The sequence below is a fragment of the Triplophysa dalaica genome, chromosome 12 (assembly GCF_015846415.1).
Source record: "Triplophysa dalaica isolate WHDGS20190420 chromosome 12, ASM1584641v1, whole genome shotgun sequence".
Classification (NCBI taxonomy): Eukaryota; Metazoa; Chordata; class Actinopteri; order Cypriniformes; family Nemacheilidae; genus Triplophysa; species Triplophysa dalaica.
Window position 1 is genome coordinate 7,521,355 of NC_079553.1, and position 26,618 is coordinate 7,547,972.

At 39.9% G+C, this 26,618-nt stretch overlaps 1 protein-coding gene across 4 annotated transcripts in view; it reads left to right on the forward strand.

Moving 5' to 3' along the window:
* Window positions 1-1,507: 1,507 nt before the first annotated feature.
* The window catches only part of bcam (basal cell adhesion molecule (Lutheran blood group)), a 41,919-nt gene continuing 16,808 nt past the window's right edge, over window positions 1,508-26,618 (forward strand). For 2 of the 4 annotated variants that reach the window (XM_056762514.1, XM_056762515.1), the window contains exon 1: window positions 1,508-1,749. In XM_056762514.1, the coding sequence (XP_056618492.1) occupies window positions 1,689-1,749 (61 nt within the window). In that variant the 5' untranslated portion in view covers window positions 1,508-1,688. The remainder of the gene's footprint in view (window positions 1,750-26,618) is intronic. The other 2 variants (XM_056762516.1, XM_056762517.1) reach the window with 1 other exon arrangement.

Below are 26,618 nucleotides of genomic sequence, written 5' to 3' on the forward strand. Positions count from 1 at the left end.
GTGTTGGTTTGTGTAAGTGCACTTATTTATGCGCATTGCGCAACAACCTATAACCTGCGAAAAATGTACAAAGCACATGAATGCACTATAACTGTGCTGTGTATTGTCTGATTCACTGCAGATCTGTCCTGCTTTTTTCTCTTAAGCCCCAATTTATCATTCTGTTTCTCTCTTCTCCGCTGCTCTGTTCTTATATCTCTGTTGTTCCCCGAGGCTTCATGCTCGTCACACCCTAACACAAGAATCAAAGAGCTGTTCTGACCTCTTCTCTCCCCTTTTCATCATTTTATCATTACACGCCTTTATCATCCTGCCATCTGCTTGTATTTCTGATGGTCCTGAAAATGACACTGAGCACAACACTTTTGAGGGATATCACACAGTTTAGAGGTCCTCTGCACTGCTGGGTCAAGCGAAGGCTATGATGTGTTCAAAGAGCAAAATCTAGACCACGTAAAAGGTCACGAAGTGGGTATCGATTACTAGAATGTTATTCGTTCTGGCTCTGTGACCAGTAGTTAAACTGGACCTTGTAACTCAACACCAAAACAAAGCATAATTTCATAGTATGATAAGTTATGGCTTATCTCTAAAATTATCAGGAAATATACTATGTTGGGAAGAAATGTCATATTCCCATTCAGCCCCCCTATATAACAACACTACTGATTACTGTAAACAGATCATAACTGAATGTAGAGAGAGAAATGCTTGTGCATACCTCAGCAGACACACCTCTGGTGTTATGTGATGAGCATTTTAATGCTCTGATGTGCTGTTATTGCCCGGGAATAGCACAAAGTTACAGTAATGACACAGCTGAACATCATTCTGTATGTCCTGCTGTTTGCTATACTCTCTCTATTTAAGCCCAACCCCCTTTGCTCTCTCTCTTTTTCTTTCATCACTTTTTTGACCCACTTCATTTCCCATAGACTCCCTTCTTATAAGGTTTGATAACATACTCTCTCTCTCTCTCTCTCTCTCTCTCTCTCTCTCTCTCTCTCGTGCACCCCAGTCTTGCCCTGAGAAAAGTGAAGCAGCTGGTTTGCTCGAGCTATCATGGAGTGCCTTTTTGCAACCCTGTGTGCACTGAGACACTATTATTACCAATGGAACACCGAGATCTAAGCTTGTGGAATGGCTGAGATTATACTTACTGTCACATCTCTCACTAAGAAACTAAGTTACATGAAAAAACATAGCACAGTCCAAATCTTGTGTGGGGAATTTACAGAATGTTTTCTATACTACCATCTATACCATTATAAGTTCTGCGGTCATTTGTGATCGTTCATTACGCATTCAGAACTCATACAAACGCAACTGCGTTCATTTATATAATTTAAACATGATTCAAAAGTATATTATTAGGTTAAATTCCATCCATTTAACTCTAAATCAGCGTTTGCGTTTTCCCCGTTGCCCATTTTTGATTCACTCCAGCAGCAGGTTTTGGAGAGGGAGGGGTAGACGGGTCACCTTTTGTGCAAATATATCAGCCAAGTCACCACCATGCGCATCAGATTTCTTGCTGTGAGGACGGGCTGTGTTCGAGTGAGTGCGTGAGGCACAGTTTGAAAGCAGAGGGTGAAGGAGTTGTGCGGACATACGCCGGACTGACGATACATCGCAAAGAAATCAAAGCGACGCTGCGCGAAAGAAAGCCGCTAAGTTTAGAAGCAACTATGGAAAGAACGATGCTGGGACGCTTCGGGGTTTGCACCGTGTTTGCCTTAACGCTACAAGGTAAGTTCAATATATACATTTTTACTAAAACGTCAAGGCGCATAACGCCAATTTCTGCCAAAAGTTTTAAATATAGGCTACATTTAATCACTATGTTATGAATTTAAACCTAAACCTAAAGTGCATGTTTAGATGTAGAGAACATTGCTGCGTTGAACAAGTGCGTGTTATGACGGATGATGAGTGCAAGTGCGTCAAAAACATCTTTACATTTTATTTTAAAACAACTTTGGGGGTACTACACGTCTCCTTTACACACTCTTCCACAAAGATTCGAGACTGATTTTTTGGGTGTCGGTGGTCTTTAAATGTTTGTGGGTTATGTTTAAATCTGGAAATAGTTCAAAGGTTAATAACCCGGACAAGTCTTGGGGTTGAGGAGTGACACTCCGGCGCACTTGAGAGCCATCCCGAGAGCGGCTGTATGTCGCCTGTATGTTTGAATGCGCGATAAACCTGCGGCAGGACTCCGACTGACCTCGTTTAATATTTACCACCTCTCCCGTTAAGGTGAATGTTTTACTAGCAATTTGTTGACGCAAAACGGAAGCCGAATTCCGTCGCGTTAATGTAAAGTTAATTAACTGTTTAACATAAGTTTAATTGCATACGTTTTTACATTTTTTACCACTCCTAAAAATGTATTCTTTGACTGATTGTTTAAATTTGTTCAATATAAAAATGATGCATGTGCATCGCTCCCCTGTTACAACTGCACCATTCCCACTCCAAAATCTAGAAAACCCTTCCAGGCAGGCATTCCTCTCCATTCCAGAGGTACCTGCTTTTAATCTTATCTGCTCTTGAGGCTCTCTCACTCCCTTTTCCTATCAAGTGTATCTGTCTTTTTTGGCATTCTCACCTGCCTTTAGTATAGTGCAGCAACTGTCTTATAAAACCACGGATTTTATCCCTCTGCGTCCTATTGTTTAAGAGAAAATGTGTAAAGGCTTTACTCCTATCCGAAGTGTAAAAATGCTGTGTGGCGCAACAGAGATTAAGTATTTCTTCTGCTGCCCAGGGTCCTGTCATTATGATATCTCTCTTGTGAGTCTACAAAGCAGTTCTCTCAAGCTAATCCTTTAAATGTTTTATTAATTTATTTAAGATTTAAAATGAACTAATTTAGCTGAGCTTTATATATGCTGAGACAGTTGTATGATATTGGATCTACTTACTTCCTGACGGCCAGACTGTATTGCTGTACTGAAAGCTGTGTGTACATGTTAAAGGTATTGAGTACATGACGGTGAGAACATGCACTTTGTTGTTTCTATTATGCGAGTCAAACAACTGACCCATGATCTTTTAACCCTAATGGGATTAAAAGTCATTTCGGTTCCCCCTTGTTTTTGATCAGAATATGAAGACAGAAAACATGCTTTGAAGGGACACTTCACCCAAAAATGAAAATTCTGTCGTCATTTACTCTCCTTGAGTTGTTCCAAATCTGCATAGGTTTCTTTGCTTTGATGAACACAGAGATATTTGAAAGAATGCTTCTAACCAGACATATTTTGACTCCCATTGTAGGAAAAATTATTTTAAATATTTTTTGTTCCGTTGAACACAAAATGAGACATTTTGAAGAATGCAGAAAAAACATTTCTAGGGCACTTTTGACTAGCATTGTATTTTTTTTCTACTATGGTAGTCAATGTGGGGGGCAGAATCTGTCTGGTTATAAGCCTTCTTCCAAATGTCTTTCTCTGTATTCATCAGAACAAAGACATTTATACATATTTGGAACCACACAAAGGGAGTAAACAATGACAGAATTTTCATTTTTGGGCGAAGAATAACTTCATCATCTTTCCGGGCAATTGGTTTGAATTCTGTAGCATTTCACTGCCAAGTGGAAGCCGTTGGACCTCTGCCCGTTTATTTTTTTGCCACCCTCTACCATTCCATAGGGACACCACCAGCACCTGCTATTTTATAATAATTTGTCGTATCTGTTCCACGATGGAAAGCTCAATGATTTGCATATAAAATGGTTCATGGCCAACCTCATATTTAGATCACATGACCTTGTTACTTTAACCACTCTCACATCAGTCACAAAGCAATACCCTTTTTACGTGGCATTTAGACATTTTATTTGCTTTCTCGGGCTCCAAGTGCGCATCCTTAGGTGGTATCATGACTCTACCTGGGTGAGGTGTGTGGCTGCATGCGTTTGATCACAGTAGGATTTTAGTAAGTGGATGGAAAGAATCGCAGAGACAGCTTGTCAACCGAGTTTAAGGAGCTTCATAGAAACAATGCGCTTCCCTCCTTTTTCTATCATGGGCTTATTCCCCCGCTCATTTCCTTGGTTAAATTTTTCCCCAACCACAGCGGCTTCAAACGCCAGCACGCACACACATCACCTCCTGCTGCCAGCAGTAATTATTATGGTATTAGGAGGCTTCGAATTAAAACCCGCTCTTTGTGCTGGGCCAACAGATAAAAGCAAAACTTGTGTCTCTGAGGTGGCTTCTCCAAGCTCAAAGCTCATGTTGATATCCATGTGCATACGTACGCATTTCTTAATGGCAGTGTGAGCACCTGCACATAAACACACACACATTTAAAGCAGCATGCACACACCTGTGTGCACGCACAGCCCACCCCGGTGCGAGCCCAATGGCTAACTCACTTTACAAATTGTGCAACTGTACAGACCCAAGGTGCTTATTTGGTTGGTGATGATGGTGGTGGGTAGGGCCGGTAGTGTGTGATTCAGCTTACTGTTGTGGGCCCCAGACTGCTTAAACCTTGTGATTCATGCCTGTGGGGGGAGTCACTGCTTGGAATGAGAGGCATTCAGCCGGGGACAGGTTACATCTCGCCCCCTCCAGGTTTTCTCTCTATCTCGTTCTGCACAGATGGCCCCCTGACTCTGTATCCCCCCCCCATCTCCAGGTTTTCTCTCTATCTCGTTCTGCACAGATGGACACACGGGTTGCCAGTAAAAACTGGTCACGCAACCATAACATTCTGGTTTTAATCCAAGACCACAATATGACACTTTGGTAGACCATACACTTATTTTTATGCATAGGTCACGATATAGTGGTTTAACAATTTGTTTGCAGTTATAGCTGTAGCATGTTGCACTTTCTCTTGGAGTTTAATCCATCATAATATTGCAGTTATTTCTATCAATTAATAATATGACATAAATGTTACATTGTACAGAAAAGCCATTGCCAGATAAAAATACAGGTAATGATTCTTTACAGCAGAGCTTCTCAAACCAGGGGCTGTGGGCTGCTGAGGGGACCAAAGATGGATTCGGAGGGCCACAGATTTTGTGGCATTTTATGAAATGTAGAAATCTGTCATAGATTTTATGCAATCAAACATCAGAAAAATAAGACCACGGAACAAAATAATTGATGTTCCAGCATTGCATAACCAAATGTTTTTTTTTTTTATTCGACATTTAAATTTAAGATTATAAGTCTTTATTTGGGGGACACCAATGGACTCTACACAAAGGGGGCCTTACAATGAAAGAGTTTGAGAACAGCTGCTTTGAAATGATAGTTCACACAAAAATGAAAAATCTGTTATTATTTTTTCTTCTGCGGAACACCTATGAAGATATTTTGAAGAATGTTGGTATATGAACAACAGATGTACCAATTCTATTGGATTGACGCAAACCAATGCAAGTCAATGGGAACCGCCATTGTTCAGTTACCAACAAGTCATACAGGTTTGAAATGACAAGCTAGTGAGTAAATGATGACAAAATTGTGATCTCTTTAAACACTTTGAATGATAAATAAAAGTGTTTGTGCTCGTTTTAATTGTTTTATAAGCCCATCACACAGGCTTGTTTTTGGAAGCTTAGGCCCAATGGCGGCTGTCCTTTTGGCAGGCAGTTGGAAGAGAGCTCACTGGCAACAAAACAGCGACAACCACATGCTGCACTTCAGCTTGATGTGAGCTCAGAAAGAGAGATACAAAGCTGTCTGCTGTTTCATCTTAATATCATCTAAACCGGTGTTTTCCAACCTTTTTCATCTTATAAACCCTCACAGCACCATCAGTAAAGCACAAGGTCTCCTGTTTTAAAGGAACTTTTCTCTCAAAAATGAAAATTCTGTCATCATTTACTCACCCTAAAATTCTTCCAAATCTAGAGAAAGATACTTGGATGAATGCTTCTAACGGTTCTTGGCCACCATTGACTATGATGGTAGGAAATATTGGTTCTGTTTTGACACAAAAGAACATATTTTGAAGAATGTACGAAAGCAAACTTGACGTGAGCAATTTTGACAACCATTGTCATTTTCTTACTATGGTAGTCAATCTATGCCATAATTGTTTGGTTACACACATTTTTACCCAATATCTTTCTCTTTGTTGAACAGAACACAAACAAAAATATTAAAAGATTTAGAACAACTTGAGGGTGAGCAAATGATAACAGAATATTTATTTCTGGGTGAACTGTCCCTTTAACCTTAAGAAAAACCTTTTATTTCTTCAACTTACTGGATATCATTCAGGTAGCAATTTTGACTACCATTGTCATTTTCTTACTATGGTAGTCAATGTTGACCATAATTGTTTGGTTTAAAAAAAAATAGTCTTCTGAGGTAGCTTTGTTTCCAATGAACAAGACTGATAAACGTGTTTATATTTCACTTTTTATCAGTTCTGGCAATCCAAGGTAAACCTTCATAAGAAGGACTGTAGAGATGTTTAGAAATAGAATCCAGGTATAACATTATCTTTTTTTATAGGTTGAGCAAAATCGAAATCTTTTCAAGTCCCTTCCAGAGCTTGCTCAAGTATCTCCTGTGACCAATGAACCCTTGGATGGAAATTACAGATCTGAACTCCAACTGTTCAGACGGTGCTGCAGATGTTACAAACCCATACACAGCACACACGCCTAGCTGTTATGCAGTAGATTAGCTCTGTCTGAGATTTTTCAATGACTCTGAGGTTATTAGCATTTCTCATTGTTTTCAGTAATGATGGCGCTGTGTGTAGATCAGTGGGAGACCATTGATGTTTTCTTTGATTTACGATAGTCTCCATTATGTTTAACACAGCTATTATGCATGTCCTAACATAGATATTGAGCTTTCATACACACAGAGAAGTTGACAATGAGGGCAGACATGTGTATATGGACTTGAGGGTGGAGGTAAATTCATGCCCTACTGCTGATAGTCGTGACTTTAGAAAAGAAAATAATACCCCTCAGTCTCTCCTCCTCCTCCACTTTTCTGCTCAGTCTGCACCTAACCCCCCCACCAACTCCCCAGTCTTTCATGAAATCTGGACCCTGCCCAGTCCTTCGGTCTTCAAACACTCTACCCACACTACAAAGCATCCAGGCAGTGCAGAAAAAAGGATAGGGGAAGCAGGTAGCCCTGCTGCCCTTTGATTTCTCCACGGCTGTAACTTCAAGGCTGTTATTTGCGACATCCAGAAAACACAGACAAACAAGAGTGTGCGAGGAAGTTGTGTGTGCTTTGGCTGTTTTCTGTAAAGGATGTTGAAGTGGTTTGAAACTATAGCGGAGTGCAGAAGGATACGAGGGACATTGAAAAGCTCCATTTGTGTGTGCTGGGGTGTAGTGCTTTTGAAGCACAGCCTTGAATGTGGGGCCGATGGTAGTGAGAATGGAAGCTTCACATGGGCTCTTTGGGGAGACAGGGTTAAGTGCGGCTGATCCATTTAGCTGCAGAGATCGGCAGTGCGATTGGCCAACGCAAATCATGAAGCCTCTCTCAGGCATTCCTAATGGATACTGATGGGTTATCTTTTGGGAAAAAATATCCCTTTTTAGTAGCGAACTTAGGTCATGCTTTACTTTCGGCCATCTTGTCGTACATTGGAGCATCTATTAGACTCCTATCGATCCTGAAATGGACATTAGTAGTACTGAATTGATTTGTTTATCCTAACAGTGTTCGGGGATTTGGCTTACAAGAAATGCTTTGTAGTTTTACATCTTGCTTTCTGTTATACACTTGGTGGTCTGTTTTGTTGTCTGGTTACGGTATATCTAGCATTGAGTGAATATATTTTCAGCGTTTTGAGGATATAAAATATATATCTCAAGATTCATTGTTAAAAGGATCGTTCACCCAAAAATAAAAATCCTGTCATCGTTTTCTCACCGTCATTTCACACCCGTATGACACATTTTTAACCAACCAATGGCTGTACCCGTTCACTTCTATTGTATGGTCACAAACCAACGAATTTTCCTTTTTTGGTGAATTTACCCTTATGCTGTGAATATTGAATATCATTCCTTATTATATCATGATATATCTTATATTTTGTTTTCTGCATGAATTTCCATTCTACTTTAAGCTTATTTACTGCTAGTTTTGAGGTCATCAATGGTCTCGCTCATTTGCATCATCTCACAGTTAGACTCCACAGAATCTGGTTTAAACTGTGCCAGATTTACCTGTAAAACAGAGTGGTGTTGAAACACTGCTTGTTTAAGAACTCCTCAAACATCCTCTTCCTCACACAGACTTTCTCCATTGTCCTCATGCTATCAGCTGGCAAACATTCCCCAGAGAACAGTCTACTGACGCAGGGGAGAGAAAAGCTTTTATGGCCCTCAGCTTACGGCTGTTTGGTTAGTGGTACACACCCCCAGGCTCAGGTATTCACTGCGCTGCCCTCCAGAGACCCTTCAAGATGGACCTGAACCCTGAACATTTGATCTACTTGCACCACCTGAAAATGATATGAAAGCTTCGGTGTGCACACAAAACCACCAACAAATATTTTAGTTTTTTAAATGGACAAATATTTATTTTGCTTGTACACAGAACACTTTTTGTCATGTGTCAACAATTTAAATATTTTGATTTGCACATCTGGTTTTGGCGGGTGAATCATAGTTCAGTAGATGAAGATGGCTGTGTAGTGTGTCTGCATGTATACATTTCTGGATGTGATTTATCATCAGAATTCTCCTTTTCAATCATTCACGGTCTGTTTACACAACAAGTGGGATGAAGGACATTTTTTCTCTGTGGGTTATGTTGCCATTTTTTAATATGGTTAATGGTTAGTGGAGCATTGAACCTCTTCAACGAAAACGGTCACTGTTTGACAAACCGCATTGTTGCTCTAACAGAGCTTGACCCACGGAGCACTGCAGGGCCCACTGTTGATTTAAAATGTCCTCGTAGGGAGAAATCTGCTGAGCAGGCTAAAGTAAATTAAAAGAGTCCATTAGTGAGTGCGTGCGGCTCTGGAGCGTATTACATCAATCCATGGCAACGAATTATACTGCTAAAGAACGTGTCAGTTTCTGTTTAAATAAATCTGTTTACAAAAGACGGTACATTACATCACCAGAGGGCTCGTGTGTAAGTGTCAGATGGACGTTTTGGGACGTCTTTGAGCCGCTGAGATTGGGGGTTCCCCGTTCTCAGGCTGGGATTGGATAACAGATCACATTTCACTCAGGCTCCACGTGTTTACCTGCGGGAGAAGCGCACCTTTCATTTTTTTTCTAACGCCACCCCCCACAACTCGTGTCTGTAACATACGCGGTGCTTTCCTGTGTAAGCCTGTACTTCAAATTGACCAGGTCTAAATCAAAGAGCATATTTCTGTCTCGCTCTCTTTTCCTTCCCTTTCCCACATCTGAAACCCTTCATTCCTGTGACTTATATTAGCTGGCGTGGTGTTTGTAGTTAATGAATGTCCCAGGCTGAGTTAATCAGGAAGGTGGTCTGACGGACCCCAAGGACCTCCGTGCCAACTCTAATTCTGTTGGTCTCCTGATTGACACCCAGCTTGATAATCATATTCAGGCCTTCGGGGCTTAAACTCACATTGGTTTATCTCCGGTATAATCTCAACCAATCAGTGATTTCCCTGTACAGTACACCAGCATGTGATTGACAGCTGTGGCTAGATGTCCTATTTCAGGTTTCGTACCGTGTCATTTCTTATAGGTTGTAACCGTATATTTGTGCTGAAATGTCTTTGATGTCCAGAAATCGGTTTTCTATGTAATTTGTTTTCAGTACAAGAGAATCTAGATGAAGTTTGTAAGATTCACATTGCAACCAACGGGAAAGATGTTTTCCAGAGCTAGGATCGGATCGTAATGTGCGTTCTAATTCACTCAAATTAAGCACAAATGAAAATCCAGATCCGTTATGAATTATCATAGGAAATGGGATATGTGCAATTAAATTAAGCTTTAATGAGGACCCGTAATTTCTTGTTTTCTTCTTCCTAGCAGAATCTCTCTTAAAAGACAATTACACACTTACGCATTTGGCTTACTGTGGATTAGTTTAGTTCGTTCAAAAGACAAAAGCTTAAGAAATGGTTCTGCGCTGAAACACACAAGGCTTTACCTCTTTAAAACCGGCTTAATTAGACATTCATTTTGGGAAGAAACAGATAAGCACTGGTGGATTGAATCTGTCTTTGCATATGTTTGTTGCCATTGTTGATGTCTTTGAGCCTCCTGGCCGGCCTTATGGGGTGTGGGACGCCCGTTGGGCGAGGGCAGTGACGGCTGTCGCTCCCTGCCTCGGATGAACATTTTTGAGATGGAGGTCAGACTAACCCCCGTTCTCTTCCAAGTAACCATGGTGACAGGCACGTGGAATTCCCTAGTCAATTAACAGTCAGAGTGGGAGTAGGAGAGGGCGTGTGGGCGCATATTGACTGGTGCGGTAGGGAGGGCTGGTGTAGAGAGAACAGAGGACACATGTTCATTAAAATGATCCACTCTGGATCAGATGGGAGATCTCCCCCCTCAGTGTCTTTGAAACAGCAATTGCGTGAGTGTTATACTGTACCTTACTACGCTAAAGGCAACTTTCTCACACTGGTCTCTTTCCCCTTTGGCCTTCGTTTATTCTTATTCGCTTTGTTAATGTCCATTTTTCTTGTGGGGAAACCCCTTTCCTACCATCTTTCACATCTCTTTCCTCTCTTTATTTTTGTGCAGTGACATCATGCAATAAAGTATTTAATGTTACACAGCTTTCAGAATTCTGATTTGTATATGGACCATTAAAAGTCCAGTGTATGAAATTTAGGGGTATCTTGCAATGACTCCCACTTCTCCATTTCAAAGCTTTACGGAGGCTGACACAGGACTAAGTGTCATCATGCTTTGCCGAAGTAGAGAACATATTTATGAAAAGTGCTCTGTAAAGCAGTTTAGGGCTGCATGGAGAATTCCATCAAAGGGGACTCACAGTGTATGTAGATAAAAATAGCTCATTCTAAGGTAATAAAAACATAACACTTCATCATGTAAGGTGTTTATACACCTATGGACACATAGTTATGTATATTATATTGCATTTATGTCAATAGATCCTGAAAAAAGTACACGTTGGACCTTTAAATTGCTTAATTGTATTTTGAAGCACTCCACTGTTACACAGAAGTATCTCATTACTCCACAGTCTTTAAAATATATCTGTCAAATTTTTTCAGTTCACTCTATGACTTTTTATGTTTCATCAAAAACGTTTTTTCTCACTTTCTAGCACACGCAGACCCGAAAACGTGAAGTCGAACACGTCCACACACACACACGCTCTTGTACCTGTACATCAGTTAAAGGACAGGGCTACATTGTTAAGACATTCCTCCGGCTGCTGGAATGCAGGTATTAATGCGGAGTGATTAGACACAGCAAGAGGGACAAGGTGGAGAAAGACAAAGAAAAGAGAGAGACTAGATTTGGGGAAAATGAGGGAAGAAATGAGTGAGACATATTGCAAGAGAAGAAGGAGGCATTATGAAGCAACATACATACAGAGAGCTGTAGAGGTTTGATTTCCGATTTAAAGTGTATGTGTCAGTTATGTGTTTATTAGCTATCCTTACACTGTGTTTATGTGTGTTTTGGAGATTTTCGAGTGTGTTTGTTTGTGGGCATAACTCTCCAACAGGAGCATGTGAAAATACTCTTTTCATTCCAGAAGAGAATTTTGATTTAAACGTATTTAAAAATAGGAAGCAGAATGCCTGGGAGGTCCTACCATAGCGGTAACATTACCAGCTGGTGATAGGATCTGCCGTTGATCAGAGTGTGTGAATAACTGAGAACCGGAGAGGGAGGGGGTTGCATGTTGGTGCTTCCATGGTGAGCGCCACATTGCCAACCAATGTCAACCGTGCCATCTCTGCTATATGGCCAGGTGGCACCAGCATCGTGTCCTGGCACTTCCAACATCAATGCTTCCAACATAGGGTGGTGTAATCAATGTCAAAGTCGACCTCCTCTACCCCGAGATCTGCTCTAACCCTCCCTAGAATTCCCGGCCCTCTGTCCATCTGCTTCCGGCAAGTGCTGAGCAACTGACTGTAGTTGCACATTTGTCATGGAACTGGGTTTGCTATACTGAAATGTGAATATTTACATGACAAAAACTGTTAAGAAGCACGACGAGTACAGATCTCGGTTATAGGGATATTTCACCTAAAATGAAAATTTGTGCATTATTTACTCATCCCCATGACACTCCAAACCTGTATGACTTTCGTTCACTGTCACTCTGGTTTTCTGTCCATACAATAAAGGTCAAAGGGGTTGTTCAGAGTTTTTTAGTTACAAACAATCATTATATTATCTTCTTTGTGTTCTGCAGAAATAAAAGTGTGACACGAGAGTGAGTAAATGATGACAGGATTTTCATTTTTTGGTGAATTGCCCCTTTAAGTGCAGTGAATGAACGTTTGCAATGTAGCTCCTTAATGAACATTGAATTAACAACCTCAAATTTTTTGTTTTCATTTAAACTCTCTCTATTTCTTGATCTCTCTGGGAATGATAGTTTACAGTGTTGCTCCAGATGAAGTGACATAGAGACAGCTGGACCCGCTGCCCCACAGATCAGCTTACATATGCTCACTGGCATGTCTGGCTGCAGAGTTCCTCTCTTTCTATCTCTAATGCTCTTTCGTTCCACTTCTCTTATTCTGTAAGTTGCTCTCTTTCTGTTAGCTCCTTAGTGTACACAAACAAGCACAGACGCACACATAGGGCAATGTGTTGGTGTCTTGTGTTCATTTCTGTGGAGTAGCACACAAATAACAATAAAGGCATGCAAACACTGAGTGAAACCGCTCTTGGGCAGTAGCTATGAGCCCCTCACCACACACACATGCATTCAGATGGAAACATGCTTTAAAGGCATGACTCTTCGTACCCCTGCGGTGCCATTCATTTGTGAAGCAAGGAACGTTTCACTCACGGATAACTTTAAAAAGTGCAGAGTGACAGACAGGAAGATACTGCCCCCAGCACACTACCCCCTCCGCTCTCCCCGTACCCCCATTTTAGATGACAGATGGCTGTTTTCTACCCTTTTGTCACTGGCCTTCATACCTGCCTGGACACGGAGCATATCCCCCAGCCAAGCTTTACAGAACCCTTAACAAACACAGTAAAATCCACTCATTACCCAAGATTTAGGACACAGCCCGAGGCCTTGCATACTTCTCCAGGTGTGTTTTCGTACCGAAGCTCTTTAAAGTTGTAAAGGTCTGTAAGAGCAGGGAAGAACTGACACTTTTCTTTCATTCTAACACGAACTGTGGGTTGCTGCTAGACAACTTGGCATGTGTGTGTTTGCAAGGTTGTTGAGCTGATACGCCGTGTCGTGTATTTTCATGTCAGTCGTGCGTGTGTGTGTTTGCATATTTCAGCGGTCAGACAATGAGTCACAAAAAAGAAGAAAAGGCCAAGATCACATCACAGTTCTTTTATGTTTGTTTGGATAATGTTTGACAAATTGTTCACATATTTGAGCATTGTATCACGTTTGAAATGCTATCACTACATGTATGAATCATACTGAAGATTAGGTGGCAGAAAATCATGTTTTTTAGTGAACAATTAATAGGAAATATTTTATATATATATATATATATATATATATTTATAAAGAAAATATGCTTAAAACAAGTTAAATTAAAAAATATTTTTTCAAAGGAAAAGCTTGGAGAGAAATCTTCTCCAACACTACTTTTTAATAATGCAGTTTTGTTTCTCATGTAGGTGTTTCTTGTTTAGATTTATTTTAGGCTATTGGAAGATACTTTTGAGTTAGACTCCACAGCTAATTTCAGTTTTCTCTCTCTTGCTGTCTTTGTTTCAGAATTAAATTATAATGGTAGACAGTAGCATCTGTTCTTATTGCTCTTTCCCCCAAGGTTTCAGCTCGCTGCCCTCCTCAAAGGCTCTCTTTCTCTCCTCTTATCTCCACATGCACAAACTTCTATCTATCCTGCCAGAACAGTTGAAGAGGATGATGTTGTGCCAGGGGCATCAGAGCAGCCTGTGTTTAATTTCATCATTTTTTTCCATTTTTCTCCCTTTGCCTCCCTTATACAACCAGATCTGTCCTGCTGGAATTCTGATTAAAATGATAATTTGTCACCTGCCTGTCCTAATATTGATAAAAATTCTTTTGATCACTTTTCCGGGCTCCACCTCTTTCATGTTTTTGTTCAGGCTGGGCACTTTGTCTAAATACTTATCCGCTTCTCAGCAGATTATCTGCTTCTCAGCAGACCATGAACTCTCTGGCTGGTTTCTGCCCACTTCACGTTCATGTTGGCTCGTGCTTGCTAATCTTATATCTGAAGTTCATAGGTGTGCTGGTGGTATACAGTATCTGTTTGTTTGCTTTTTCATTGACGCAGTCGTGAATTAGCTTTCCAGCAGGGTGCTAAACTGCTTGACCTTGATGGCGGAACCAAGTCCTTGTTTACAAGTGACTCTGATATGAGCAGACAGAATAAAAAAAAAATAATAATAAACTAACCCTTTCTCTCAACAGGTATTGGTCTAGCTTTAGTTGAAACCAGTAACTTTGTATTGGCACCTAATGTATTATGGCTCCTGTATGACATATCGATTGTTGCTACCTAGCTCTTTGTAAGTCGCTTTGGATAAAAGCGTCTGCTAAATGACTAAATGTAAATGTCTGCGATATATTACTCGCTTTCAGAATTGCATGTGCTGGGAATCTCACTAATGATTGTTTGAATGTTATTGTTAATATCAGCGCTGTTTCAAAACATTGGAGTTAGAAAGTAATGCGCCCAATGCCAAGGCTGTTCCAAAAAGTTGGCAACAAAATAATGAAAATGATAAATAAAGCTGCATTTGTATGCGGTAGACAGCTAGTCAGCTCAGTTGTGGAACAGCGCTATTGTATTATGTTTAAAGGTGGAGCTTTTGAATGTCCGGGTCAGGTCTGAGGGTAATGCTCGGACACAGATATGGGGATGTGTTTACTAATAACAGAATTCCTGGAAAGCAGGATTTAACTTTTTCTTCACTATTACGGAACCAAATACGATAGGTCGATTTCAAACAATTGTGAGCGTGTCTGTGTGTCTCAGTCTTTCGATTCCTTGTGTGGTCCTGTCTCTTTCTTCAGCAGGATGTTATATTCCTCCCCTCCCTTAATATATGATGTACTCCATATTCAGCTTCTTTTTGTGTTTATAGACTTTTCTCTCTCTACTCATTAATTTTACAGCTTTATATCCCTGACGTTGTACCTTCCCCCGGTATCTCATCTCTCTGCTTCCTGGCTCCTCTACAGGTTGAGACGTGTTATGTCTGTAATGCAGATAAGGGCTATTCTTTAGTTCGCACTGCAGATGCTAATCTCTAGCTCACTCAGGCCAGACTCTGCTCCATTGTTCAACTTTAGCAATGCATTTCCTGCTTTCTACTAACACTTGGATCTTTCAATTTTTACTAGATATTTATAGACCCTTTAAATGATTCACTCAATCGATTCACTACATAAGAGCTTTATCCCACGTACATTTTTTTAAAAAATATTCTGACTTTTTGTAATGTATAGTGACATCATGGATGACGAGTGGAAAATATTTTCTGCAGTGACATAATGAACAAAAACAGGAGTGTGATTTGTCTCTTCTTTGATGTCTTGACTATGATCTCTGTTGTGTAACCTCCAGCCGAGTTAGCTTGAATCAGTGCATCCATCAATAAGGATGTGATTCTTTAGACCACAGACCTAACCCTGACCTGACCTCGCCCGAGACGCCGCCACCCCTCTCATTCCTTTATAACATCTCCGTTCATCTAAGGGGATGCGTCCTCTGTTATCCCTGTCTCCTTAGTGGCTGTCCTGGAAAGACAATTCCCCCCCTGGCCGGTAACCTTGTTGACACTTCATTCTTGTCCTCTCCGCCCTTCAAATTTACAGCTTTTCCCTGTGGGTTTTAAGCAGAGCCCTTTGTCTATGTTAGCTTTAAATAGCCGACTCTTTTTGGAAAGCAAGAGGGATATAAAGGCGGTGTTGCAGTGTGTGTGTTTGTGTTAACAGAGGGCAGGTTTCTCATAATTAGATGGATTAGGATTGTCCCACACAGACACAATGGAAGAGTCCGAGGGGTCACTTGTTGTGGCGGTTCTCCTGGTTGTGTTATGAAATCCCTCCAAAATAAAATGATATAGGCCAGAAAACCTAGTTAGTAAATTATAGAACCATGGATGTGAATTTGGATAGAATAGCTCAGATAGTTTGGAATTTGAAGAATTCACTGAGAAATGTGGAAGTTCAAATCAAAACATATGAAATATGGTTAAGGTTAAGTGAAATGTCCTTTTTCTTTTCTCTTTTCTCTATATGGTTACAGACACTATCTTTCTGCACTTGCACATCTTTTTGTCTGTCTGTGTCTCCCTGATGTCCTGTCTGTTAATACAAATTTGAATGGAATTTAAAGAAACACGCATGTATGTGTGTGTGTATGTTTTTATTGCTTGATCTCACATACTCAGACGTGTGTCATATGCTGCTCACAGTCACACACTGCAGAGATAATGCAAAACTATTCAGTACCGTAATGTGATTACGTGTGTCTTCATGTGAGTTTGTTATCTTTTAACTCGTTCGCATTTCAGATGAGAAGATAAAGTAATGCTAACGTGCCAAGGCTTTCCAGCAGTCAACAAATAAACAAAGTATTGCAGTTGTTGTTTTGTTTTATCACTGTACTGTTTTAAAAATAAACGCAGCCAAAATTAATTAATGCCATTTCAAACCTGGCTTGGCTTTATTTCTTTGGTGTAGAAAAAGAAAACAAATTCACTTTCTGAAGCTTGAAGACTCGAATTAAAATTGAATGAATACTATTGTCTGTTCCACCAAAGTCAAACAGATTTGGAACCAAGTCAAGCATGACTCAATTTTATTTCGTTTTAAGGTGAACGATCCCTTTAAGCTTTTTGCGGTTATTTTAGAGCAAGGAAGAGAAAGTAAAGCTCCCTGTCTCGACCAAATGTAATTTCCTCCTGAGGCGAATGAATGTCTGCTTGTAGGAAGTGTGTGTAGTTTAATGATCGCATGTTGGAGCGTCCTCTGCGCTAGGTGACCCTCTGTTTTAATCAATCAAAGTGAATCACAAGACGACAAGAGTTCGACAAGAGGAATACAGTTACGGAGAAAGAGAGTACAGTAGAAAACACAAGAGAGTAGGATAAATATCAGACAGTGGGATGAAAAAGAGGAATCATTCAAGGTAGAGTGCATTGAGCTAACTGCGATAAAATGGATTAGCCGGCCGTGAGCTGCATCGATCCTCCGTCAAACTCTCTGACTTGTTTACACGCTGGCTGCTCTGAGCTACAGAGCCGAAGACAGAAACGCCTGTGAGACTGTGACTACCTTCACACTTACCCACAGCCATTCAAGCGTTATAAAGTTAATCCGTCCTAATAGGCAAAAGAGAGAGAGGGAAATAGAGGGCTTGGTGTCGCAGTGGAGGAGTAAAATGGAGGGATAAAATGAAACAGTGGTTTCATTTTAGAAGCTTAGTGCTGTGGTTTTGGTTCGAGAAACTGATAACTTGTACAGACAGTCACGGATGATGAGGTCATGCTTTGTGCAGCTAGTCTAAACCCAGTCATAATCATACTTCATAAATTGCTTGGGGAAAGAGAAGAATATTTCCAAACAGTGCCAGGGTTTTGGGATATAGTGGCATGATAGCTATTGTTTGAAGTACTTTTGGGAGTACATAAAACAAATGACAAAAATAAAGGGTGAATAAAACAATTTTCATTGCAAAAAAAACAAGAAATATGGAGATGCAAGGTTTCAGAAGGACTACAACAATGTTCTTTTTTGTACCGAATTTGATTACAGACAACGCATGTTATATTTTGTTTTTTACCAAAGTTGTTTTTCTTTCCCCAATTGTTTAGTCTTTTTACTTAAAATGATATAATGCACCATAGACAAAAAGGATAATTACTTTTGATATGTTTGGAACCCTGCATCAAATGCATGTATATATATATAAATATTCTTATATTTTCCCGATTGACATATCACAAAATTTTGGAATAGCTAATATTACAAATACTGATGGGGTCACCAAAATTTCATGCATTCCTATTAAAGTTCCATCTGATAGCATCACTCTATCATGATACCGCCACAGTGCTTTCTGGGACAAGGAAAATGAAAGAAAAAACTCCTCAGATAAGCGTCAGAGTGAATGAAACCGTGGAGGATGAAAGACTGTGTTGAAAAAGCAAGGAATGTTTGTGTGTGACCTTTAGCCTTCAGTCTACTGTTAGCAATGCTAACGTTGTAAACAATCTCACTTTACGCTGGAGGCAGGATTAAAAATAAATAAGACAGAGACAGAATCAGCAGGAGACAGAAGAAAATCTAGAAAGAGAGACATTGGGAAGAAAGATTTGATAAGAATGAGGGGTTGACGGGGGGTGAGGGAGGCAGGTGCAGGACTGACTATAATAGCATTGTGGTGAAAACAGCAGGATGTTTATATTGATGTATTTATCCGAAGCACTTTTCAGTGCACTCAAGTTATATGTTTTATTTGTGCTTGCATTCCCTGGGAATCAAACCCATGACCTAGCGTTGCAAGTATCATGCTGTTCTAAAACAAACACTGACTTTTAGCTCTGATTTTTCACATCGAATGCCTCTTTATCATCCTCTCGCCCTCCCTTACACTTAAAAATCTCTTTAACTTTAGCTTTACGACTATCGGGGCTGAGATTTAAACAGGCCGATGGTTCTTGCTATCTTTTCCCGACACGCACCCGCACAGACTGCGGGCACAATAGAGGGGCCTCATGTAAGCGGACCTCATAAGATCGCCAGCGGTGTGCGTTTCCCCCTGTTTTCACGGGACCGGTTCGACAAGACTCCTCTTATTGTATTTCACCATGGAGACGTGAAACGCTACGATAACGTCCTCCTTTAATCCTATCGGATTAACAGCATATCATTTGATTAAATTTTTGCCACAACTCACTCATGGGTGAAGCTGTTAATATACGCATTGCAGTTGTAATTATGCACGGTCATTTAACGTTTATCACTCCACCCACAATAACCTCATTTCCATGCTAATTTTCAAATCATTTCCAGCTTTTCCCGTTCTCACTAACCTAGGAACGGGAAAAGAAAACCATACCGGTTGAACTCTACAGCGGCTGACAGGAAAGCAGACCCGAGGATGTGCAGTCAAACATCAGTAGCCTCTGGGATTGCAGACACTTTCTCTGTATTCTCTGTATCCTCCCTCTCTGTATTTCTCTCTCTCTCTGTCATTCCTGCCAAACCGAAGCTCATTAGAGGAAAAGAGATTCTTGACTAAATAGAACGGGGCTGCTGCCAGACGGAGTGAAAGATGAGGGTGAGAAAAAGAGAGAGAGGAAAAGTATGTTGCAGTGAGGAATAATACTTAGTTTAGCTATGGTTTGGATATAAACCACTTGAAGAGGTCCGGGAGTCACTTGAGCATTTATACACTTGAAATTTTTAACCTCTGATAATTTTTAATCCTGGATTGACATAGTCCTGGCTCTGCTTTTGACAATGTTTGAATTCAATTTTTAGGTATAAACATGTATGGTTTATTGTTCATATTTGCACGTTGAGTAACAGTAATTGGACCAAAACAAAATGAATCAAGCATTGAAATACCTTCTTCTCTATCTGCATACATAACTTTTTAACTCTTCCCCCACACGCTTATTGAAAACTAACCAAAGCACGTGCAAATTTTTGTGACTTTACAAAGCTCATGAATATTCAATGAGGCAAGCAACATTACTCCATTGACATTTAGGAGTGCTACACGACTCTTTGTTAAATACTGTTGCTAACCTTTAAATTACAAATGAGAAATGATGCTTAACCCAATGTTACCAATTGCCTTGACAAAAGTTTTAACAAAGATCAATAAAATCAATAAAATTAATTTGTGGGGCAATGACATTTTGATTGTTTTACACATAAGCCATAATGTAAAGAGCTTAATTGTAAGTTAAAACAAAAGTCCTCACCCAATACTGAATATATAATTTACACAGATTAGGTTTTAATTTATTCTACTCCATTTTAAAATGTTTAAAGCCTTTTCCTTTTTTAACTCTTGACTATGTTTACTTAGTCTGATGTTTATAAGGCTTGTGTGTCGGCGGCCGCCCTCCAAAAGTCAAACGCAGTATTGTCCAGCTAATAAAGCACCTGAGTGTGAGAAATGTGGAGCTTAAGAAGGGAAGGAAAGAGAGGGAACAAGCAGACAAAAGAAGTGTTGATACTATGAACTGAAGTCAGAAGACTTGTATTAAGACTAACCAGGGGACAGAGGGACTGAACAAGTTATGTGTGTGGCCTGGTTGGAAGCATAACTTCATCTGAACTTGAATTAAAGCTTATAATGATCAGTACACGGGGTCACAAAGCCAAAGAAAAAGTGAAAAAACCTAAATCAGCTGGTAAAAAATAATAATTCTTTAGATACAATCTCTTTAGTATCCCTAACGTTTCTCTTCGACAACAGAGATAAAAAAGAAACCATTAAAAGTAAATTATGATGTTTCTCTTTTGGAATTCCAAAAGAATTTACAACAATGTCTCAAACAAGTTGCCCGATAGCCCACTGATGATTTCTGTATGTCAACAGCTATGTGCTAGTAGTTTCTATTGAAAAACAATTATTTAGACAAAAGTATGAAGTGAGTGAGCAACTGGTACTCTAGCTGACAAATGTGCAGTGTAGTGAGTTTTATTTACATCCTTCAAAAACGCACAGTATTTCCAGAAACAAAGCTCTGTTGACTTTGTGTCATTTCAGCCTGAATAACTCATTTTTCGTGTGGTTATCTACACCCAGAACCCACTTTGTCTGCTTAATATTTATAAATATGTTATATACTGTAATCATCCCTCAGAGCAAACTATGCGGCACGGAGAGAAGGTTGAGAGAGATATTGGATGACTGAATTGTAGGGAGAGGGAGAGAGGGCAGCGCTCCCCGTCCTAACCCTTTTAGCGAGATTAATTCGAGCCGTAATGTCTCTCTCTCACACGGCCCTACTATTTATCTTCTGACTCAGCTCTCTCTCCCTATTTCCTTATGCTTCTGTCTCAGTAATGAGCTTGAGTGGTACGGCAGAGGTGCCCGTGTGTCATCTGACCGTCCTCTGCATTGTGTGTGGAGCAGCTGCGGTGTTAAAACACACAAACGGCATGTGAGCTCTTCTACAGAAACTGTCAGCGCTAATACACATACCTACCCACCCAACCCCTTCATCCTCTCCCTCCCCACTCCTGTCACTCACTTATTTGTTGTATTGCTGCCTGCTTCCATTTTTATTCCATCTCTTTTTCTTTCTCTTTCTCTCTCTTACTCTCGGAGTTCTATTTAATTCACTTCGTTTTCAGATGTCCATTACTGGCTGTTGCATCATTAACTGTCATCTACAGAGGCTGATTGCTCTGCCAAACAATGCATATATCTAGCTCCAGTTACAGGTGCTCATTTTTGCTTAAGTAAATGAGGGGAAATGCAGAGGGGCACTAAATTGCAGCATTTAGACTCTCTCCTTCCATTTAGTCATCTCCGTCTCTTTTTATATTTGCCCGTTTTTGTAGCCATCCATCTTTCGGTTTCCGAACGTCTCTGATTTAACCGCCCAACCCCCAGCGTACCTCATTTCCCCCCCAAAATTCATTTTCACATTCAGCTGGAGTTAGGAACGAGGGGCTGGTAATTGCTCTGCCTGGAGGGCTGGTGAGGTGAGAGGGAGACAGAGTTGTCTCTCAGCATTAAATATTAACTCAGTTTTTCATCTCTGCCTCTTTGCTGACATCCCCTAATAAAAATCCAATCTCTTCATTTTTGTCAATGCCATATGAGTTTCATTCCGGTCCCTTAGAGGCAATTTCAAATTGGGTTTCCAGGAACTCGCAATTTGAAACTTTTGAGATGGACCCTAAGATTGTCTTCGGTCGCTCTTGCGGGCTACTTAATGAACTGTGATTCAATTTGGTGATATATTTTATATATATTGATACAATTTGTGTCATTTAGGCAAACAAATATGCTTGTACATTTAGTCTTGTAATGCAAGCTCATGTGTCAAAGACAGGAGCAAAAAGAGCATTTTCCTCTTTGAGGAATTCAGAGTAGCTTAAAAATAACTAAAAAAGAATAAAACATCAACCGTTGGTGCTGCAGAGGATATATTTTGTCTGAATAATTTATTTAAAATTTGCTGCCCTCTTAGACAAAATGCACCAGCTAACTAACTAGACTATAAATTATACATGCAAACCAGGACATCAGATAGCTTCTAAAATGTCTGCAACATTGATGTAATGTAGGTATATAAAGTGCATGCTTAATAAACAAATCATTTATTCATTCTTAAATCTTATAGATCATCGTAAAGCAATGTAAAGTTTTCCGCTTAAACAAAGTTGCCAACTTCTTGTTCATGTATTTCTCATGCTGTGTGTGGTAGTTACTTTGGCCCTCAGACAGAATTGTTTTGACTCATGACCTGTTGTCAGGAGAACTACAATATCAAAGGGGAATGTTGGCAGTACAAACGACGTAGAGTGAACTGACCTTGTTGTCCACTTCACATAATTTAAAGTCTGATATTATTACGAGAACTAGAATTTACTCATCATAGTACTGTATATCATTAGGAAAAAAGATATAGAGCATTAAGCTAGTTGACTTAAACCAAAAATGAGGAAAATAGAGTCTGATGTGAGTGATTATATAAGAGTGGTGTAACCTGAGGCAGCTGTGGTCCAGATGTGACGGCTTACACATGTATGATAGTAATGGGTTACACTCAAACCAAACAAGATGTAACAAAAGTTTTAAGGAAATTATAACTTATATTATAAAGGGATTTGCAACAACAACAAAAAAATGCATTTTGTCTTGTAAAAATCAAATTACATTTACATAAGGAGAAAATTATGAAATTTAATATTATTTTAAGCTTTTTTTAAACCTTGTAAGATTTATGCTTAAAACGGCACAATAATATTTGCCAGTGGTAAAGATATTAAAGATATAGTTCATATCATATAGTTCAAGTTCATCTTTTACAATTTTGCATTCAAGCAAATTATCTGGTTTGGATGTTTTTAAAAGTTAAAACATAAAAAATACTGATTTAGAAAATTACAAAAAATGCAGTTTGTGTGTGCGCATGTGAGTGCGTGTGAGTGTGTGACTGGCTAACACAAACCTGTTTGATACGGTTCAAAAGCGTACAGAGATAAAAATAGAAAAAGAAATGGCATCTCGTCATGATCACTCGGGTGAGTAAAGGTGAAACGTCTGCCTTTATTGTGTTGTATCAATGTGTTGCTAAGTTGCAACTTACTCTTGGACACATTTCACTTTCCAGTTTTCCATTTCGTCTTTTTTTATCTTTTGGCAGTATTCTGTATGTCATGTTGTTACCCAACCCCAGTTTCAGTTCTTTCTCAGTTCCCTCCAAATCTGTCTGTCTGTCTTTTTCTGGTCACCCCTGATCTTGTGACTAACTGGGGGTGTGCCAGTGTGTGTGTGTGTGTGTGTGTGAGAGAGAGAGAGAGCCAGCAGCTGCTGTTGGTGATCTTGCACCTGTTCTTGTTTCATCACAGCAGTGATGACTGATGCAGGCCTTACATGGATTCATCATGCCCCTGTCTGCCCCCACACACACAGCGGCAGCTTATATCTACCGATTGGTCGTTTTGTGTTTGGCAGTTTATTTGAAGATGTCAGGAAGTGAAGTTTAACATGTTCTTAGTTTATAAGTGTTATGTGACTGTTCTCATTCCCTTTTATAGCTGGTAAATTTGTATGACCATATCTGTATACTATTGATGGGTTTGTTGCTGTCTGTTCTGGTTTTAGTTGTGAGTTGTCATCTGTTAACATTGAAGCAGCGTAGATACTGTTCCCTCCCACTCACTGCTATTACCCCCCACGGCAGTCCTGGTACCCTGTTGCCATAGCAATAATATTCAGCCCACATCATCACTGAAAATTAAAGGCCTCCATAAACATCAGCAAGGTTAACTCTTGCTGTGTGTTTACCTTAGTGTGGGTGGATGTTGTTGAATGAATATTCATATTGTTACAGTTTTGTATTATTTTATTTTAATAAGCATCTGTCTGTTTGTTTGTTTTTGTTTGCATAAAAATATGCAAATGCCATATTTGAGTTAGTTACTGGATAAATTATAATATCTAGGCCTAAAAGATTTTACATGCCTCCAATTATATATGCAGGTAGATCAGATCTTGTTAAATTATTTGGTTTCAATGGATTTTATTTTTTATAGGTGCTATATGGACGATTAAGGAGTATCTGTTGACAGAACTGCAAAATGAAATATACACAACATATGTCTTCAGAGGTGTATAGAGACCTAACATATTGAATCGTTATGTTTTTATAACCTTAGAATGAGCTATTTCTATATACATACAACGGGTCCCCTTACATGGAATTCTCCATGTTGTTTCTACAGTATCCCTAAACGGACAAACTGCTCTACACGTTTTGTCCACGTTATCTCCTGTGACAAAAAAGTGAAAATGAGACGTCATCTTAGTTTTGTGTCAGCCACCATAGTGCTTCGTAAGGATGTGTCGAGCGGTGAACTGAGCAATTGGTTGCAATTGATTTCGTACACTGGACCTTTAAGGAGGAAGGTGCATCATTACATTTCATCATGGTTTTGGTGATGCAGTAGATGCAGTTCTCTTAGAGAAAAGATGCAGGTTTTAATAAAAATTCTCAGAGATGCTGACCCACTGTCACTGTGAGTTAGAGAGAAAGTTCATCTGTTTTCAGCATCCTCTTCAGGATGTGCAGATAATAAATGTGCTCAGAGGAACACGAATAGCATGAAAGGTCATATTTTATTTTAAAAAATAAAGGAAAGTGGAAAGTTCAAGTGGATATGGAAAGCAGAGCAGAAAAACTTACTTCACCGGTTACCACAGAATCTGTCCATCTTTATTTTACAGCTCAGTCTGTGAGCTGGTATGTGTTTTTTATAATTCCATATTTTTACTATGATTAAGATCACCCAGGGCTCTTATAAAAGTCTGTTTAATCCTGATCGCAACCACAAACACACAATTAAATACTCCCCATAATTCATGAGCTTTGTGGAGCATCAAAACACACCCCATTTAACTTGAGCATTTTTACCTCAACATTAAACCTCAAATATATCATTTTTATGATAGCGTAATATGCAGATATGTAAGTCTATAGGTATCACCCAATAGCTTAATGTGTTAACACGTGCATCTACTGCTATGCCACTGTCTTAATAAGAGTCAAGTACCCTGTTAATGAACAAAAAAGCTTTTACAATTAATATCTTGTTTTTTACACTTTTTATATGCTCGGAGGACTCATAGGACGGGCAGCATATGTACCCTTGGCCGGGTGTTAACGGAAAATTGAGTTTACACTAAAGCTGTTGGCCATGAGGGAGCGATCATCCCCCTCTCCTGTCAGACCTTGTGTGTGTGTCTGAGTAAGCGAGTGTACAGTATGTCCTCTCAGTGGAAAGATACTGTATACACACCATTCATCTGTATAAAACATCAAGCATGTGTGTGCAGGTGATGCCAACACCAGCCAGCAAATTAATGAAAGGAGGTTAGAAAATGCGGTGGGGGAGGGAAATCATAATGTACGTTTAAAGATGATGTAAAAAGATCTCAAAGAGGCACCGCCCCCAAATAATCTTAAGATTAAGAGGTTTTTTAAAGGTGTAAGCAAAAAAGAGGATTGAGCACGGAATAGAGTGAAACAGTGAGAGACATTGAAAGTGGAAGTAGAAAAGGCAGCCGACTCTTTTTTCAACAGCCGTTTGCTGTGTGAGAGTGTGAAGGATAGCACTCAGCTTACTCTTAAGTCGGAACTTCAATGGGAGTGTATGACAGCAGGCTTTGACTGTGGCAGCTCTCCATCTCTCTGAAATCGACTGGCCCGATTTTGCCTTTCTCTCCAGCATCCAGCCGGGTGAGAACTGCCTTACGCTGTTTTGAGTTGTCAGAATTCAAGTCAGTATGGCAGTGGTTCATGAATACTAAATGTAAGAGTGTGTGTGTACAGTGTTCTCTCAGTGTGAGTGTCTGTCGATGTGTCTGCTGCTCACAGTCAGAACGTCTCCTGTCCATCTGCTTCTCTCGTTCGCTCTCTCTCTCTTTAAACCCGATTATCTTTCCCTTTGCGACAAGCACTCGCTATTGCTCCCACACGCGTGCCCTTGACCGTGCCCCACCCGGCCCCTGCTGAGGTGGAGATTGAACAGAGGAGCCACTAATTGCACCTTAATTGCCCCTCTGTCTGTCCAGCTGCTCCCCTAGGCAGAAAAAAGCAGAAAAGTAGTATTGATCAGACAAATCGAGTGTCTTGAGTTAGAATTGGGATGGGAGCTTGAGTTGAAACAGATGCATTAAAGGTTTACTCTCATGCAAAGTCAGGCAGATCGCAGCTCCAGACTTTCATGGGCTGTAGGTGAATGATAGAAGGTAGG